Source organism: Hyaena hyaena, unplaced genomic scaffold (assembly GCF_003009895.1).
Source record: "Hyaena hyaena isolate Hyena2069 unplaced genomic scaffold, ASM300989v1 scaffold_300, whole genome shotgun sequence".
In the NCBI taxonomy this organism is placed as follows: domain Eukaryota; kingdom Metazoa; phylum Chordata; class Mammalia; order Carnivora; family Hyaenidae; genus Hyaena; species Hyaena hyaena.
In genome coordinates, this window is record NW_024080933.1 from 2065703 (window position 1) to 2083809 (window position 18107).

General features: G+C 43.2%; 1 protein-coding gene across 1 annotated transcript in view; it reads right to left on the minus strand.

Moving 5' to 3' along the window:
• SLIT3 (slit guidance ligand 3) overlaps positions 1-18107 on the minus strand; it is a 606956-nt gene that overhangs the window by 552405 nt on the left and 36444 nt on the right. The window contains exons 2-3 of the mRNA XM_039247657.1: positions 10364-10435; positions 3446-3517 (exon numbers count right to left, since the gene is read on the minus strand). Of these exons, the coding sequence (XP_039103588.1) occupies positions 3446-3517; positions 10364-10435 (144 nt within the window). The remainder of the gene's footprint in view (positions 1-3445; positions 3518-10363; positions 10436-18107) is intronic.

Consider the following 18107-nt stretch of genomic DNA (forward strand, 5'->3'; position numbering starts at 1 on the left):
CAGCATTCCTGACCTCTATCCATTTTATACCAGCAGCACCTTCCAGTCATGACAACCAAAAATGTCTCCAGTCGTTGCCAAGTATCCTCTGGGTGGGTGGGTGGGGATCGGTCCCAGTTCAGAACCACTGATAAAGAACAAAATCCCAAGTATTTGATAAGTATTCCACAAGCACTAACCATCATGCCTTGTGCAAAGCTTTGAGTTTAAGACCTAATGAAACAAGATTTCTGACAGAACTTCAACATACTCATCGTTTTGGGGAGGGACAATCAAGCAAAAAGAGAATTAACATATGGTATGATAAGTGTTGTGGTAAGGACAACCACTGATGTATGAGAGGAGAGGCACCTCACTTAGTCTGCAGCAGAGGCCTTTCATGGAAGAATGAAGAACTCGGATTTCAGACCTGACGGACAGAATTCTCTACCCTTACCCATTAAGGCTCAAGAGATAGAACCAATAAAGACCATTCATAATGAAAATCAATACTTCAGAAATGAATTATCAAAACCCATAAAATTTCCAGGCTGTATTTCAGAGTATGATCAATAAAGATGAAACTACTACCAAATATAGAGACATAGGTAAGGGAAGTCAGGAGTGGGAGCTACAGATGGCATAATCAGCCATCTACTTCTTCAGCTGTTAATGACAAATATGTTATATTTTCCCATTCTGCTTGAGAACAGACTGTAAAACCAACACCAGATTAACACATCAGGATAATGTCACATACACTCTCCCTTGTTGACGCTGGGAGGCCCTAAGGGGGCCCATCCAACGTGCATACTGAGCCAGCCACCTCTACTTCTATTCTTCTTCTTGCCCAACCTCTTCTTTAGATCACTTGCACTACAAGTCAGAGACTGGTTAGCTGTGCACTAACCCTGTTCCTTCTATTTCCTGGGCATATAGCTTCATTACCTTTCCTAGTCTTTCCTGCAGATTACTGTGGCCATGTGAACAATTTTTAATCCGAGGTATATAATGGTGGAAGTGATATATACTCTTTCCAGGTCTGGTCCATGAAAACCTCCCACGTGCAATCTTCATGTTGTTTTCCAGTGGCTTGATTCAGACACAAATCGGTACCTTGGAAGCCAAGGTTTAATGACAGCAGAGCCAAGGAGCAAAAGGAGCCTGTGTCCCTGAGTCTCCCCTTGAAGGAGAGTGCCCCAGCAACCAAGAACACCCTAACTGGGTTTGATATGAATAAGAAGTAAACTTCCACTGTGCTAAGCTCTGAGATTTGAGGGTTTATCTAGTAGAGCAGCTAGCTTCAGCTTCCTAATACACCAAAGTAGAGAAACATCCAGATTTACCCTGCAATTGTAATCCCCTCAGTCCCCCAGACATGCACAGTATTTCAGCTGTGTTCACCATGCCAAAGAAAAGCACCTTTTGCCAGCATATTTCACTGATATTCCCTGGAGTTAAGTGCGTATGTGAGAGGCTATTTGCAGGGCCATTGCTAAAGATCACACTTCATCTAATGTCCGAGCACAGAAGTATGAAAGGGCATAGGGCTTTGATGTTAGACAGATGTAGCTTTGAATTTTGGCTGCCCCCCCACCCCCACCTTGACAATTCTTTGTCTTCATCTCCCTGGACCTTTGTTTTTCCATCTGCAAAATGAGGGTAATAACACCTCACAGGAATTTTGTAGGGATAAAATAACAGACATCACATAACATTAGCATAGTTCCCACATGTCTAAGGTACTCAATTAGTTCCCTCCCAAAAGTCATGAAATGAATAAATTAGGAGCTTGTTTACCCTTCTTATTAGAAGACTAATCAAGAGATAGCTTTTTCACAAAGGACTATACAGGGTGCCTGGGGTAGCTCAGTCGGTTCAGTGTCAGACTCCGATTTTGGCTCAGGTCATGATCTCATGTTTCATGAGTTTGGGCCCCAAGTTGGGCTCTGTGTTGGCAATCCAGAGCCTCCTTAGGATTCTCTCTCTCCTTCTCTCTCTGTCCCTCACTCACTCATGCTCCCCACTCCCTTCTGTCTCTCTCTCTCTCAAAATAAACATTTAAAAAAACACAAAGGACTATATATTTACTCTTCCATAGAAATGTTTAATACCTCATACAAAAGAACCAGGTTCAACAAATCTTTTATTTTTCCATTCGTCTAAATAAGGAAAAGGATTTAAATTTTAAGAAACTTAAAAATATAAATGTAAGCAGAGGCAGCATTCATTACTTTTAGAACTCTTTTCCTTTATAAGAAATAAATGTCACATTTTTAAACCAACAACAGACCATATGCTGACCTTTGACCCAGAGGAGAGCAATAAATGAAGCAGTTCACATGAAAGAGGAGCAGTACAGGGTGTTGCTGGAAAATACCTGTGTTGCCCCAGATGCAATGACTCCAAGGGAAAAGATGGCAGATCACAAAGCTAACATGATGGTGGCAGGCCCTCTACCTCATCCAAGCCCATCTCTGTAGATGAGATTTGGCAACAGGTAAACTGAGCACGATCCTCCTAAGGAGGCTGATGGAGAAGCAAGCTACTGCAGCCCTGTTCCCCAACTACAGGAGAAAGAGGCTGAAGTGTCAGGCCAACCAGGATGTAGAGGGAAATGTGGAAGACAGCCGCCCACTAGCATGACTAAGTACTCTTGGGGACAATCCCCACTTAGAGCGCAGGAAGTAAATCTCCAGATGTTTCGAGCTGCCAGATGTGATTAACTGAGGAAAGGTGAAGCTGCCCACTTAACCATCTGAGCAGCAACCCCATCAAAGTGACCCAAGAGTTTTCTGCAAAATCATTAATCAACAAAACAAATGGAGGCTCCATCCATCTCCATCCCCACCCCTCTTCATCTCTCCCTCTGATAGTCAGAACAGCAGCCTATTTTTAAACCCTGGCACCACATTCTCTCCTGGAAACATGTGGGCCTCCTGACACAGACTGAAGCTCAGAGCAGATACAAGCACACCAGAGGTACAGCCCACTCTCCTACCCTTCCTCTCCTGTGAGGGGCAGAGGGGGTTTGGGGAAGAGAGGGCCTGAGGAGGGAGCCTGCTACCCATGCAGGGGAATAGCGTGTATCTGACACTGGCTTCCCTGGCAGGGATTATCAGCTTCTGGTTTCCTTCCTCTGCAAAAGGGAAGGCTGAGGCTTGGGCAAGAAGCAGGCCCATGTACAGATACCAACAGCTGAAGCCTTGGAAGAAGAAAAACAAACCCCAGATGCCAAATCTAGCATCTTTTAAAGAAAAAGAGTTTAAAGAAATAAAATAAAGCAGAAGAGTTTAAAAGGATCACCGTGTCTCTTTAACATGCATCTAATGCGCTTTAAATAAAATAGCAAACATTTTATTAAACATTGGAGACTTTTTTTTGGCAAGGTCGCAATGAAGTCAATTTACCAAAAAAAAAAAAAAAAAAAAAGACTTCTCAAGAAAGGAGGTTGTATTGTACTTACAATCGCTCCAGCTGCTTCAGATCCTGGAAGGCGCCTCTCTCAATGACGCTGACCTGGTTGTCTTCCAGATGCCTAGAACCACAAAGACAGCAGCGGTCAAGGACAAGCAGCCTAAGGGGTCTCCATGCTAGGCATCAGGCCCAGGAAGCATGGTCACTCAGCGCCTCCCATGACCCTCTGCCCTGCCCCCCCACCCTCAGCTGGGATCAGTCTGGTGGGACAAGATAATTCACATGCCAGCTTGGTGTCACGGTAACCAGGGTTTCACCGCCTGCACACTTCTACCTGACAGATTGGTTTCCATGCCTCTATTTTAAGAATGTTCTCAGCAAATGTCCCCCCAAGCACTGCAGGATGTTGCACAGAAAAGAAAGAGGTAAAAGCTGCTTCTTATAAAAACCGCACGTATATTCAGCATCTCTTCCCTTGGAGCTCCCTCCTCTAAGGATTCAAAAATACTTCATTAAAAGGGCCTTCTCAGTGCACTGTCTCTGGGTCACCTAGCAGGAAGGGTGAACCTATTGTTGGTCAACTGCCTATGCCAGGAACTCTCTTTGCCCAGGGCCTGGATGTTCCCAAAGTGAGAGTGATGGTCATAAAAGTTTGTCCAGCCACGACTCTGCTGACCTTCAAAGTCCTCCACTAATTAAGTGAGGTTGATTCCTGCACGTGGCATATCCTAAGAATTGGGTATACAATGAAACATTTGTTTTTGTAATTTAAAAAAAAAAGGGGAGGTTAAAATGGATTAGCTGGAGAGTAGGGAAGGGAGGCAAAGAGGCTGCACAGCTTCCATCCAGGACCAACCCTGGTGGCTGACTGAGACTTAGGGGGATGCATCTGTGATTGGAGGATGTTTCTTTGGAAGGCAGAGTCTAGGGTTCCTCTGGATTAGCCAGGCGGAGAGGTGCCCTAAAATACCTGAAGGAAAAACAGAAGGATGGAAGGTAACTTCAGGGGAGGTTTGGCCTTCATTTCAAAATGATTGCATCCATGCTAGCCCACCTCCTCTGAGGCATTTTATAACTAACCCTTGTACTTCTGGGGCTTAACACTTGGGTCCTTGCGTTTATTTTCAAGTCCATCTTCTCCACTATGTGTAAGGACTAAGAAGGTGAGAACTTCTGCTTATTATCATACTCCTAGCACTAACATTGCCTAGCACAGCAGCCACCTAATAAAGGCTTCTGAATAATGAAAAACTAAAGAGGACTTTGGGGCACATAACATATTGATTTTATATCAAGCAAAAGGCTAGTCTTGGACGAATGAAATGTCTGACCCAGACTATCAGAGTGACAAGGGTATTTTGTTTGGGTTCAATGACATTTGACATTTTTGTGAGGTTTTTTACAAACAAAGCACATACACACACACACACACACACACACACACACACACACACACACATCACAAAAGAAATCCTTTTTGAAAAATCAGCTCCTGCATTTCTAAATACCAACAATTGGTGGGAACTGAGTATGGGGTCAAGGCAAGGCACACAGGCTCCTCAGTATGCCACTGTCCTCACCCACTCTAGTCTATACATTCATGTTACCCTGGACCCTGGAGGCTGGCCCTCCTTACTTAACAGATATGGACACCACAGAGCAGGGAGGCTAAGAGACTCTCCCAAGGAAAAATTATTCGTATATTGGGTAGACTCCCTAACTCCCAGTCTGGTGTGCTTGCCAAATCTGGTGTAAAATCCCTTTCCTGATTTCTTATCAGCTGATGGTGTGACACTGAGCTATCTAGTCAACCTCTCAGTGACTCTGTTTCCTCATTTGTAAAATTTAAATTAATTAATTAATTAATTAATTTAAAAAACATCGCTTAAGTCCTTGTGGGAATAAAAATGGAGCAAAGTGTGTAAATTATCTAGTCCAGGATCTGGAGTACAATTAGAGACTTAATAAATGTTCTTTTCCTTCCCATCTCTCCTTCTCCATTCTGCCATATGGCAAGGAGTGCCTTGGAATGCTAACAGACTCACACTAGCACATCTTGCTAACCAGGGAGCCAGTTCAATATAGTGGCTGGGGGTTTGTTTAGCTGGGTTTTTACTATCAATCAATCCATCACAGAGCCTGTTGTGATTACTTCCCAATTATTACAAGGAGCAACATGAGGGGACTGAGTGTCATATTCTCACTGGGTTTCTTGAAGGAGTTTAACTCCAACCTCCTATGATGGTCTTTTAGTTCTGTATTAATTAATCTAACACTACTAGCTTCTTTCAGAAAGGGGCGTAGAAAAATATGCAAATATATCTTTGTTAGATATCTGCCCATTCTCCACTTTGTTCAGGCCCTGGGAGGCTCATTTTTATCATTGCAAGAAGCTTCTTTGACTTTGGCTTCCAGTTGGGTTTAGCCAATGGAAGTCACCAGATGAGAGGGCAGGACAAAAGTGAGACTGAGGAATTTATTCCCACTTCCTTCCCTGCCAAGTCACTTCAGGTTGATTGTGTCCCTCTACCTAAGATCACCTGAGGTAGCCCCGACCCTTGTGGGCTTAGAGAACTACTTTCTCCACTGCTCCTCAAGGCCCAGAGGGCTGCTGCAGCTCCTTGTTGTCACTATCCCCAGGAAACTGCACCATGTCTTCCTGGTTTCTCTTAACGTTGCCCATACTTCTGTAAATAATTCTTTATTTAGCTCTCATTATTTGTCCTGAGTAAATGCCATCTCTTTCCTGCTGGAATCCTGACTGGTAGGGTAGCTAGGGTCCCTTTCTAGATCTAATTCCTAGATCTATCAGAGTTCAGGCTAGTACCTGACTTTTAAAGGCTCAATGAATAATCAACATTTGATGAATCAATGAATCAATGAATGAAGAAGTTGTGAACCTTCCATGAAGAATTCTAGGCTGAGATGCAGTTCAGGGGCTTGTGCTAATGCCATTGATATCACTCTCATTTTACTGACCAGATGCAGGAGGTCAGGGATCCAGGAAAGGCTAGAAGACCAGAGAGCTGTTCATGGCTTGAGTCTGTTCTGAGTTAGAGACACACAGACTGTGTTCATTTTCAGCTCTTTTGGCACTGTTGTTTTTTTAGTTTTAACACTGGATCAGAATCGGAAATCATCCCTTGTGATGATGGCTGGGTGGATTTTAACTCTTTTATTAACCCCATTTGGGATAAAGCTGGTTCCCACATTGTGGGCATAGCAGAGCTCTTGCAACAGACTACTAAGAAAGGGAATATAATTGATACCACCAGAAGAGATCCTTCCTTACTCCCACCCTGTGAGAGTAAGGATTGTTATGGGCAATTCTTGTATCTTCTCTTGAATGTACTTTACTTAGGGAAAATTGCCTTTGGATGAGACTAAAGTTCCCCAATCTCCATTTTATCTGCTTTTGCCCATTTGCCTGCACCGTATTAACAATTCTGCATGGAAATAGGTGGCAAGCTCAAATTATTCAAGACTATTGAGTCTTTTCTGGCTTCACTATAAATTGTAAATAAGAAACAGATATAGGGAATTTGCCAAGGTGTGATGAAAGCTTTTCAAAAAAGATAGTTGTCTAGGTTACTCAGCTAAAAAGAATAGATTGAAGGAAAATATAGTTTAAATGTCAGGTATTTTACTGGTGATAGGAAGCATTTCAGCCATCCCACCTAGCAGATTCTTTCACAGTAATAAAGGGCCACTTGAATGGGATTGTCTTTGAGTTGATAAGGAAGATAATGAAAACACAGTATATTAAAAGAGTCTTTAAAGTGGGGGAAGGGGAATGTTTTGGCATTGCTTATCAAAATAAAGAAGAACATACCAATTAAACAAAAGATAAGCTGGAGTCAAAGAAATGTTGTAGACCCTCCAGAGGATATTAATACAATCTTTTGTGATTATTTTAAACCTTTTATTTGCAGAGAGCAGATATGGAAATTGTAATTTTTATTAGTCTTCTGATGTAATGGTAAGAAAATCAAAGGGTTTTCTTTGCTAACTTGGTTAGAAAATGAAGCATTAGGCAAAATTTCTGACTTGTATAAAAGGAAATCTCTCACAGATGCAGGGGGCGGAAATGGAAACAGAGAAGTTAACTGTTTGTTCTTTAAGCTGTCAAATGACCTGAATCAGGAGTTTACTGCCTCTATTTCTTCAATAAAATCGCCCTAAAACTAAGCCATAGAATCCCTCAACCTGTCCCAGTCTCAGTTCTGACCCACATACATCTTGTGAGAGCTGCCAGTCATTTCACTGACATGTGACTGCCCAGAACAAAAGGAAGACTGAGCAGAGGGTGGAGTCTCCCCCTTCCCTCCCCACCCCCCAACACTCCTCCCCCAGGGTGTCATGTGAGTGGAGCGAGAACATGTCACAGACTAGAGAACACAGCAAGGGGAAAGTATCTGCTACCCGGAAGACCAACATTCAAATCTTAGGGCCCCCACATACTGGTGTTCAGAGAAACTCAAATAAGCCACTTACTCATACATTAGGGCTGCATTTAGAAAACAGGTAGGCTGTTCCTTCTCGGTTTTCTAAAATTTCTATAATGTAAATGGACAGCACCTCTGCATAGAGGTCAGAAAGTACATGTTCTGCGTTCTGATTTCTCTTACGTCTGGTGACCTGCCATGTGAAGGTGGGACAACTTAATCAACTTTCCCCATATTTTCTCTGGGCAGAGAGGGGTTAATAACCACATAATACAAGGGTTGGTCTGTGAAAGGTACCATATATACATTGGTTATCATCACCATCATTACTACTATATACTTCTCTTGGTTTACCTATACAATGGAATACTACATGGCAATGAGAAAGAAAGAAATCTGGCCATGTGTAGCAACATGGATGGACCTTGAGGGTGTTATCCTGAGCGAAATAAGTCAGGCAGAGAAGGACAGATACCATATGTTTGCACGTATAGGAGGATTAGGAGGAACTTAATGGAGAACCATGGGGGAGAAGAAGGGGAAAAATAATGGGGGAGAGGGAGGGAAGCAAACCATGAGAGTATCTTGAATGCTGAGAACAGACTGAGGACTGATGGGGGTAGGGAGGAGGGGAAGGGGGGTGATGGGCATGGAAGAGGGCACTTGTGGGGATGAGCACTGAGTGTTATATGGAAACCAATGTGAAAATAAACTATTACAAAGAAAAAAAAAGAGGCTGATCTTGCAACAGAAAAAAAAACTTTAAATGTTTATTTTTTTGAGAGAGAGATAGAGGCAGTGTAAGTGGGGGAGGGGCAGAGAGAGAGGGAGACACAGAATCTGAAGCAGGCTCCATGCTTCGAGCTGTCAGCACAGAGCCCGACATGGGGCTTGAACCCACAACTACAAGATCATTACCTGAGTGGAAGTCGGACACTCGACCGGCTGAGCCACCCAGGTGCCCCACTACTATCTACTTATCAATCAGGAAAACAACGTAGCACAAATAATATTCCACAGGTTTCAGCAAGAATAAATAGACTACATGAAAATGTTAAAACCACAAAGTACTAAATGTGCAATTACAAGACTTAGAAGAACTTCTATTTGTTATGGGTTGAATTACATAGCCCCTAAATTCATATGTGATGTCCTAACCTCCACGCTTTCATAATGTGACCTTATTTGGAGATAAGGTCCTTACTGAGGTAATTCAGTTAAAATGGGGTCATTAGGGTGGGTTTTAAACTGACTGGTTTCCTTATAAAAACAGAAAATGTGAACCAGAGACATGGGTAGAAGGAAGACAATGTGTGAGACTCAGGGAGAAAACAATTATCTAGAAACTGGGGATTCCCAAGGCCACCAGAAGTTAGAAGAGGGGCCTGGATCAGTTCTCCCCCTGCCTCTGAGCCCTCAAATGGCTCCAAGCCCACTGACACCTTGGTTTTGGATTTCTGGCCTCAGAAACTGTGAGATGATAATCTTTGTTGTTTAAGCCACCCAGTGTGTGGTATTTTGTTACAGCAGCCTTAGCAAACTAGTATACTAGTCATTCCTCATCTTACAGATGAGAAAACTGAGGGCCAAAGAGGTGCAGTGATTCACCTAAGATCACATGGGCAGTCAATTCTGATGTAGGACCAGAACCTGATACTTCCTGTCCCTACAACAAAATTCATTGTATTATAAAGGACTGTTGATAAAAAGGAGGTAGCTTCAGATACCAAGACTTTAGTTGCTGCTTCTGGTAGACATTTGCCATACATGATTCCATAACACACCAAACACTAAGGCAGTGGCCAGACTGCCCAAATGGTGCTCCAGGTCTTGGAGTCACACTTAGGGGTCGAAATCAACCTCTGAATAAAGTAGAACAGAGGCTCTACATGCTTCTCTCCGGTACCTCGAAATGTCTGAGACTTGCCAATGGACAAGCGTTGAGGCACATTCTTATCACTGACATACTCAGGGGCGGGTTAAAGTGTTCAATATTTAGCAAGGAAACTTGATATTCCTTTTTCCCCTGTTGTACCAATACCCATCCCAAATTTCACTACCTGTCTATACAGCTGTGGGTGTATAGCAAGGGCTCTGACCCTGTCTGACTCTCCCCCTCCCTCCTCTCCTTAAGCAACAACATAAATAACTTTTGTTCGGATTGCTCTTCTAATGCACAGGCTGGAGAAGAAATTATAATCTCTATGCAAGAGTAGCATGGTCAGTCAACCTGACATTGCTGTCGTCCTAGAAGCTGGACCTGCTGATTTATTCGTGAATAGCCCTCTGTTCTCCCTGTCACTGGAAATGACTTTTTCCGTCGGTCTAGCCCGGCCAGCAGCATGGAGACAGAGAATGAGATACCTGTGAAAAACTGGGTACGCTAATGAAGTGCTTTCTGCTGCAGGATGGTAAAGTCCTGTCACCTAGTGCATAAGGGTGTGATGTCAGGGCAGCAGAACATTTTCACAAGGCCAAAGAGTTGAAAATGAAAATGTGCTGGAAAGCCATGTGTCACTTACAAGACCCGGAGGTTCTTGAGTCCAGCGAAGTCCATCTTGGTAATCCTGGTGATATTATTTCTGTCCAGGTCACTGCAATGGAGAGCAAATTTAGGTCAGATTTTTGCAGATTACACTTATGGTCTATTCAACTCAGGCGGTCTTGAAGGAACGTTTCTTGTCAAGGAGAAGGTAATTCCAATGATTAATGTCATCCCCTGAACATGCACAACCAACCGTAAGGATACTGTATGGAATAAGCTATCCATTATATTTGTACTAGAGCCCTGCTATATTTAGCTGCCTGGCTTCTGTTGCCCCTTCTTTGGGTAACAGCTTTTTCTTTGGAAGTCCCCTCCTCCAACTCTCAGATCATGTCACGTAAGTGAGGTTGACCTCTCTTCCCAGCTCCAGGCTAGGCTTATAAGCATCTTCACTCCCTCTGACCACAGGAATTGTTTCAGGAATGTGCACATGACTCAAATTTCCAATAACTCTCTCCTCACTAGGTTTCCAAGCTGTTCAGCACTGCCAGCAGCCATCTTGCCATCCTGAAGAGAGAGTTTTCCAGAGTCAAGAGATAAAGAGAGACTGATTCCTGGTGCTATCCTATGAGTATCTGGACCTACCCATGCTGAAGCCAAATACTTCTGTATTTCAAAATTACATGAGACAGTCTATCCCGTCTCCCTATTATCTTAAAACAGTTTTAGTTAAATTTTCTATGACTTGAAACCAAAAGAATCTTGACTGACTTTGGTACCTACCTACCTACATACCTATTTATTTATTTATTTATTTATTTATTTATTTATTTATTTCCCAGCTAGTTTGTAACATCCCTGAAGACAAAGATAATATCTCATTTAACTCCATAGACCAATATAGAGATTATGTACCTGGTACAGAGTGGAGGTAACTTTGCTAATCTCGTGCATTAGGTAAACACAGCTACATGGATTGCTCCTGCAAAAAATGGTCCCAAAGTGAAGGATTTGCCATGGAAGAATTGAAACATCATGGTGGTATTTGTGTTGGGGAGAAGGGGCACCGTGGGTATTAGAAAACCAGGGTTAGAGAAAACCAAAATCAAGAATTAACCTATGAACAACTATATACATATTCTTTTTTTTTTTTAATTTATTTCTAGGAGAGAGAGAGAGAGAGACAGCGTGAGCAGGGGAGGGTCAGAGAGAGAGGGAGACACAGACTCTAAAAGAGGCTCCAGGCTCTAGGCTGGCATTCAGCACAGAGCCCGACACGGGGCTCGAACCCACAAACCGCGAGATCATGACCTAAGCGAACGTCGGACACTTAACCGACTAAGCCACCCAGGTGCCCCACAACTATATACATATTCTATGTTCAGTAAAATTATCTACAAAGACTAGATGCGAAAATAAATAAATGAATGAGTGAATGAATGAATGATAAGACCATAAATGATATGTTAAAATTCTTAATAATGCATGCTGAGTGATTAATCCCTATCTACCATGTCTTCTTGAGAAACTTTTCAGATTTTGGCCACACTGGAGTTTCAACAAGGTATTTGTTTTTTGGGTTTTTTTTTTTTTAAGATTTTTTTAAAAAAAATATTTTACTTATTTTTGAGAAAGAGAGACCAAGACAGAACATGAGCAGAGGAGGGCAGGAGAGAGGAAGACACAGAATCCAAAGCAGGCTCTAGGCTCTGAGGCGTCAGCACAGAGCCTGACACAGGGTTCAAACTCACGATTGTGAGATCATGACCTGAGCCAAAGTCAGACACCTGACCGACTGAACCACCCAGACACCACTTAACACGGTATTTATAAACTGGCTTTGCTCGTCTCCTGAACATTCAGGAACTAAGAGGCCATTTTCCCCATGACAGATCCCCACCCACACACTCACAACTTCTTTAGTTTACCTAGCCAGGTCCTACAGTTGCTGTCCTTCAGTCATGCCTCAGAGGGACTTGGGAGCTCTACAGCTGCATAAAAGGAATGGAGAAACAATCTTCAGATTCTAGCACTTGGTATGAGGAGGAATTATTCTCCTGATATTGAAAATATCAAAATAAAAATCAAGCGAGTCCTTGGGTAACCTCACCTGGGAACCACTTCCCCTCCTCATCCAGTTTTCCACTACCTAAAATAGCAACCAAGTTGTTTCTTAACCAGCCTGTGCTAGAGAGAGGCAGTATATAGACTTTTCAGATTAGGTAGAGTGCTGGTAAAAGGAAGAGCAAGAATGAAGAAAGTTGTTTGTGTGAGGGTTAGACAGGAGCACACAGACAGGAATCTCATGCTTATCCTCACTCTGAATATTCTTCTCACCTCTGGTCTCAGTTGGGACTGATGTTTGGGGACACTGAAAATTGCAGATATGACAATGCAACTCAGGGTTTAATTACCAGGGCACAGCATGGTATCTTAGCAGCTTGTGCTGGTGGCTGTGGTGCCAATATTTTCAATTAATATTTATTATGTGAAGGGGCACATCGTGTGCTGCTGAAAAAATTGAGGAGGGGCGGGATGGGTCATAGGGTTGCCCCAGGCACATGGGCCATGTTTGGGAGGTGGGGCTTCAGAAACATGCAGCCCTGAGTTTGGATCCCTGCTCTGCAACCTACTGAGTGACCTATGGGCAGTTCACTTCATCTCTGAGGCTCAGCTATTCCACCCACAGAATGTGGATGTGATCACCTCAACCTCCAGGGCTTTTAGGAAGGTCAAATGAGATGATGCACTGCTTATCCCAGTGCTTATCTGGCACTTGTTAAACACTCAATCATGGCAGCTATTGCTACTGTAATTAGTTGAATTCCATCCCTCTTGCCTGCATTCCCCCTACCCCCCCCAACACTTCCATTCTGAAATTTCAGTGCAACAAGAGCTGCTGCCTGCACCACCCCAAACTCTGTGCCTACAGATGAATCCTGGGATCTCCAAGAAACTATCTTCCTACAGATGAAAGAGGGGTGCACTTTGTGACTAATAAGTAGTAAGATGGCACAACAAGCAGGCCCCTCATGCTGCCTTTCTCTTGCATTTCTATGACACCTATTTCCATGATATCTTTTCCTGTCCCACCAAACACACTGCCTGACTTCCAGGGAGGTCAGGGAGCATGTTCATGGGCTTTGAGGTGACACAGGTCAGGGTTCAAATCTCTTCTCCATCCCTCCACACCCAGCTGTGGGAGTTTCAGTATTTTACTTAACATCTTTGAGCCTCCATGCTCTATGTCAGCCCCTCCTACCTGCGCCCTTGAAATGGCGAGAAGCACAAAATTTAGATTGCAAGCATGCTTGGCTGAAAATGGGAATTCACTAAATGGACACTGAGAAGAAGCTGCAGTATCTCATGTGCCCATTGCTCTCCCAGCCCCCAGGCTGCTCTGGAATTTTAGCTAGGTTTCTTAGCCTTCAGCTTTGGCCTTTGAGGAAATTAGTACTTCTTAGCCTAGCATGAGTTCCAAACCAGCTGCAAGCATGCTCACTAGATGGGAAGCCACTACAGTTCTAGATGAGGGGTAGGGAAGTGGGATGGCAGGAAAACATGTCTGCAAGTTGTTTCTTTGACAAACCTGCCATGGAAAGGTAGAGTCTGTGACCCTCTCCCTTGAACTTGAACAGGCCTCATGACTGCTTAGACAAGCCTGGGGCAGGAATGATGTAGAATTTCTGAGGCTGGATTAAAAGATGTAGAAAGTAACTCCCTGGCTCTCTTTCAGAGCACTTGCACGAGAGCCCTCAGCTGCCAGGTTGGAAGACCAGAAGGCCTACAGTCCCCAGTGGTTAAGGCCACTGTGAGAAGACCAGAGAGAGACAGAGAGGTGCTGAAGGAGCCTTGTTGGTTTCACACTGGCTGTTTGATTCTTTCCAGCCTGGAGGTCAGGCACGTAAGTGCAAACACCTTTGAGATTTAAGCTCCAGCCACCATCTGGCTAGGACTTATGAGAAACCCTGAGCCAAATCACCTAGCTGAACTACTCTTGAATTCCTGCCCACAGACACTATGAGGGAGAATACTAAAACAAGTCCTGTGTCTTAAGCCATTAAGTTCTGAAATGAGTCATTTGGCACAATAGAGAGATGGAAGAAAAAGGAAGAGAAAGACATTTTCTGAATATTTAATTTACCACTAACAATGGAACTCCCTTCACATGACTCTCAATAGCATGTCCTTTCTGCCCCTGGCTGCCACCCTTGAGATCCTCAGTGCTGTCATTATGGTCAAAGATGGTTCACAAGGGGCCAAAGTTACCCTGTTGTCCTAGGAATAAAGTGAGAATTGGCCCTTCTCTCTGGTTCTCAGGAGTAAAGACTGCATAATTAAAGTTGTCCATCCCTCCAAGTGGGCCTTAGGATACCATGAGAATCACCCTGGTGTATTATTAGTAATCACAATTCATTGAGCATTGTGGCAGAGACTGGCAAGCTGTCCACCAAACCATTTTCCCTCTGTCTGGTACACACAGATAGTATACATTTCTCAGCTTCCCTGGCTGGTAGGTGCAACCATGTGACTGAGTTCTCACTATTACGTGTGCAGAGGCACTATATGTTGCCTTTGGGCCTGACCCATAACACTTCCTGCCCAATCCTCCATGCTCCTTATCCTCCCACATCTTGAGCTGAATTCAGTAAAGCCAGTGGAGAACTCCAAGAATGCAGACAGAAAGAGCCTGAGTGCCTGAATGACTACATGGAATAGAGACTCTCCCTCTCCTGTCTTTCCATTTTCCCACATAAAACTCAGACACAGTCAAGAAATAATTCCCCAGCCTCTGAAATTTTGGGCCTATTTGTTACAGCAGTCTACGCTGACAAATGCAGTTCTTTGAGAAAGGAACTTTCCTTTTTTTTTTCTTTTTCTTTGCAACAGTCTCTGAAAGTTAAGTGTTATTATCTTCCTTCAACAGATAAAAATACTGACGATAAGCATTAATAAAAGCTGATATTTTGGGGCCCAAACTATGCACCAGACACTGTGCTAAAAACTCTATGTTCATCCTGTCTTGTCCCAGACAGCAAGCATATGTGGTAGGTGCTATTATTACTCCATTTTTCACATGAGGAAGCTGAAGCATCATCTCTCGCACCCCCAGTCTAGCTTTGATTTTTATCGACAAAGCAACTTGCCATGAGGTCACACAACCAGTAAGGGGCAAAGCTTAGGACGTGAACTTGGGCTCTCTGAATGCAAAAGACATGTGTTGTGTTGTGTTGTTTTGTTTTGTTTTTATCACATCATGCTGTCCATCTACAACCAGAGTATAAGCATTTTCTACTGCATCAGGTGAACTACTGACTAGAAGAAAAATGAATGAATAAATTAATAAATAAACAGAACAGAGCAGTACAGAATAGAATTTCCCATCCCATCTTGAAAAAAAGCAAAGGGCACTCCGGGTGGCTTCACTGCTTCCCTCTCCAGCCAAGAAGGCCCATTTCCATTTCTGTCTCCCAGTGCGGTCTGGGCCAGTGGGAGTGCTGAGCCCCTCTGCAAGCTCCGGGGAGTGCTTTCTTGCTGTTTGTGCCCATGTCTGATATCTGCCATGATGCTCATCATCTACCATACTGCCTCCACAAACAGGCATCACCATGGTAATCTCCTGCATTATTTTCCCCCATCCCAATCAGTGAATCATAAACCAATACTGTGAGTTGCAGCTTTGTGGTCTTTTCACATCTGCTTGACACCTTGGGTGGGGTGGGGAGGACGAGGAATTCAGAACAACACTGGAAAAAATGAAACAAAAATGTTCTAGGGCAGACTACTGTCCCTAACTTGGCATATGTATACTCACATCCTTCTTTTGATTCATTCTGTGGCATTCCAGCAAAACATTCTTTTTGCTGTGGCACATCTGGGATGAGGAAGCAGTAAAAACAATCTCCAGTAAAATAGCGTACTGTGCAGAAAAGGGTTTCAACACCAAACCCAGAAGATGTAGATTTGAGTCCCCTCTTCCTTCTTAGTTAGCTGTGTGACTTAGGGAACATCACTTAAATTTACTGAACCCCAGTTGTTGGTATTGTTGTTGAGACTTTTATAAAATATGACCAAGAACACGAGCTCTATAGGATTACCACAAGTCTCAAGAGATAAATTGTGTGAGGAAGCACTTTCTAAACAGCATTTGGAGTAGTTAATTTTTCACTCACAGCCAACAACTTGTTGGAAGAGGATGCAGATGTAGAAGTTAGGACTGGTGTCAAAAAAAAAAGATTTTTCTGTATGATGGTGCCATATACAGAGTTAGAGAACACACCATCAGTTCAGATAGGACCACCTTCCCCTGCACAGTAAGTATCTACAAAGTGCTGCCTTCTGGGTTTCAGAAGATCTCAGTATAAGGTGAACTTGGAAGGGTTGCCTCACAATGAAGTAATTCCCTATGACAGGGATATATAAGCAGAGATTAGTAGTTAACTCATGCTAAACATAATGTACTTGTAATGGATAGGAAACTGGACAACACAACGTATAAAATCCTAATAATTTTGAGGTCCATAATTCTTGGATTTTGGGGGTCCAGTGGCTTTAAAAAATATGGCTTAGAACTTGCCCTCAGGTTGGAGTCTAGTTGAGGAGATGAACTGAGACTTACAAGCTACTTAGAGAACAATGTAAGGGTATGCAAAATTAGATGTTATGAGATGTGGTCTAGATTCCATGAGAGTGAACAATCAGAGATTTGAGACTTCTGTGAGAGCAGGAGCTCAGAAGACCTGGAACAGATGGGAAGGAAGTGCACTGTGATCGTGTGGTGACAGTAGGGGCCACGATGGGAATCACAGAGAAGCAAAGGGTCTGAGGACAGGGAAAGCAAGCTTCTGAATAAGCCTTCAGACAGTGTGATGCATTCACATTCAAGATCCCAAAGCCTAATCTGGGGAATCCTGCCTAGGAAAGTGGTAAGAGGGGACAGAATTAAGATGTCTTGTGGTCCAGCCTGATCCCTTGTTTACCACCAGCAAAGAACAGGTTCCAACTAAACCAGAATAACTTAGTGAAGGGCTTTGGCCTCAGCTTCAATTATTTCCTCTCTACCCTGGGAAGCTAACCTGATTGGACCACATTACAGGGCTGGCTCCTGTGTCCTACTTTGCTTTAAGCTGAACAGGAGATAGGGGAAGGGAACAGAGTGAGGACAGTGCATTTATTCTCCTGGCTCCCTCCCTAAGAGGTCACCCAGGTTAGCTATTGTCTCCACCAAAGGTCATGGCTCCTCTCCATGACTGATCTCTTCCTAGTTCCAGAACATTTTGCCTCCTCTCGTCCCTTCTGGCTCAAGGGTGGTAATAGCTCTATTGCTTCTAGTACTGGTTCCCTGAGCCACATCCAACTTCTGAAGTAGTCCCGTTATATATCAACCTTTCTTGAATAATTCTATTCTGAGTTTTTCTATCTGTTTTCTTTTTCTGACTGATACATCATTCATTCATTCAATAAATTGTCTTAAACCTTAAGTTTCAGCTACTATACTAAATGTTGGGATACATGTATAAACAAGACTGGTATGGTCTCTGACCTTGAGCAACTCAGAGTTTAGTAGGAAAAAAAGAAAGGATCAATTACCACAGGCTGTGCTAAACAATATACACTAAGTGTTGATTAACTCCCTGTAAAAGGCCAGATAGTAAATAATTCAGGTTTTTCCAGCCATATTTATTATTACAACTATTCAATTCAGCTTTGTAGCATGAAAGCAGCCATAGACAATATACAAACTAATGGGTATGGCTGTGCTCCAATAAAACTTTATTTAC